Raw genomic sequence first — 881 nt, 5'->3', positions numbered from 1 at the left:
TTTAAGATCAACAAAAATTAAAATCTAAATTTTTAAGTCATAGAGAGTCTGATACTATATTATAAAATCGTTTCTCCCAAAATTTTAAATTAATAAGAGATACAAAAACAATTATATATCTAAATAGGAAGCCCATGGAATAAAACAAGTTATATTCATCTAAAATTCTATAGTGATGTTATGATGTCGAAAAATGAAAACTATAGAAAAGTTTAATGTCCAACACACTAATAACATTTGGAGAAAATTATCAGCACTAATGCATAATATAAATAACCCTACTAATAATAAGCTTATATTTAAAATTGTGGAAGTATATAAATGTAGATTATGTATAGATAGACATGCAATAATACCTGTTGAATCTGTATAGGAGCTCCACTTTTCATATACGGGGTACTCAAAACCTAGAGAGGAAAACGTATAAGAATACATACATACATAGAAAATACTACTACTATTTTATTTATTTATTTTTTAATTTTGATAAAGGATGTGTATATTTAATGGGTAATGGGGCTTACAGTGACCTGTTCATGGAGGAATTTGATGTATTCAATTGCTTCAGATAACACTGAGGCTGTATCAGTCTGACACAACATTATAACAAATTTAAATTAAAAAAAAAAGCTTGTATTAATTAATAGTAATTAAGAAGCATTACCATATCAAAGGCTACGATCATTATTAATTTTCTCCCACTCATATAACATAAATTCAGGAATGAAATGATCATTTATTATTATCACTAAGGAGACTATACACATAGATTTGATCATAATATTTTTGAAAACTCACCTTTCCAAAAGGCGACACTAATTGTTGGAGTGCAGTGATTCTGTCCCCCATCTTCTCTTTTCTCACCTAAGAGACCAAAGACC

The 881-nt window shown here is 27.9% G+C and overlaps 1 protein-coding gene across 2 annotated transcripts in view; it reads right to left on the bottom strand.

The window, feature by feature from the left end:
* The window catches only part of LOC107614078 (transcription factor bHLH123), a 6,209-nt gene that overhangs the window by 1,272 nt on the left and 4,056 nt on the right, over positions 1 to 881 (bottom strand). The window contains exons 4-6 of one of the 2 annotated variants that reach the window (XM_016316305.2): positions 799 to 864; positions 525 to 590; positions 357 to 407 (exon numbers count right to left, since the gene is read on the bottom strand). In XM_016316305.2, coding sequence (XP_016171791.1) covers positions 357 to 407; positions 525 to 590; positions 799 to 864 — 183 coding nt within the window. The remainder of the gene's footprint in view (positions 1 to 356; positions 408 to 524; positions 591 to 798; positions 865 to 881) is intronic. The other variant, XM_016316306.2, reaches the window with a different exon arrangement.

Source organism: Arachis ipaensis, chromosome B08 (genome assembly GCF_000816755.2).
Source record: "Arachis ipaensis cultivar K30076 chromosome B08, Araip1.1, whole genome shotgun sequence".
In the NCBI taxonomy this organism is placed as follows: domain Eukaryota; kingdom Viridiplantae; phylum Streptophyta; class Magnoliopsida; order Fabales; family Fabaceae; genus Arachis; species Arachis ipaensis.
This window is presented reverse-complemented; position numbering and strand designations above follow the sequence as displayed.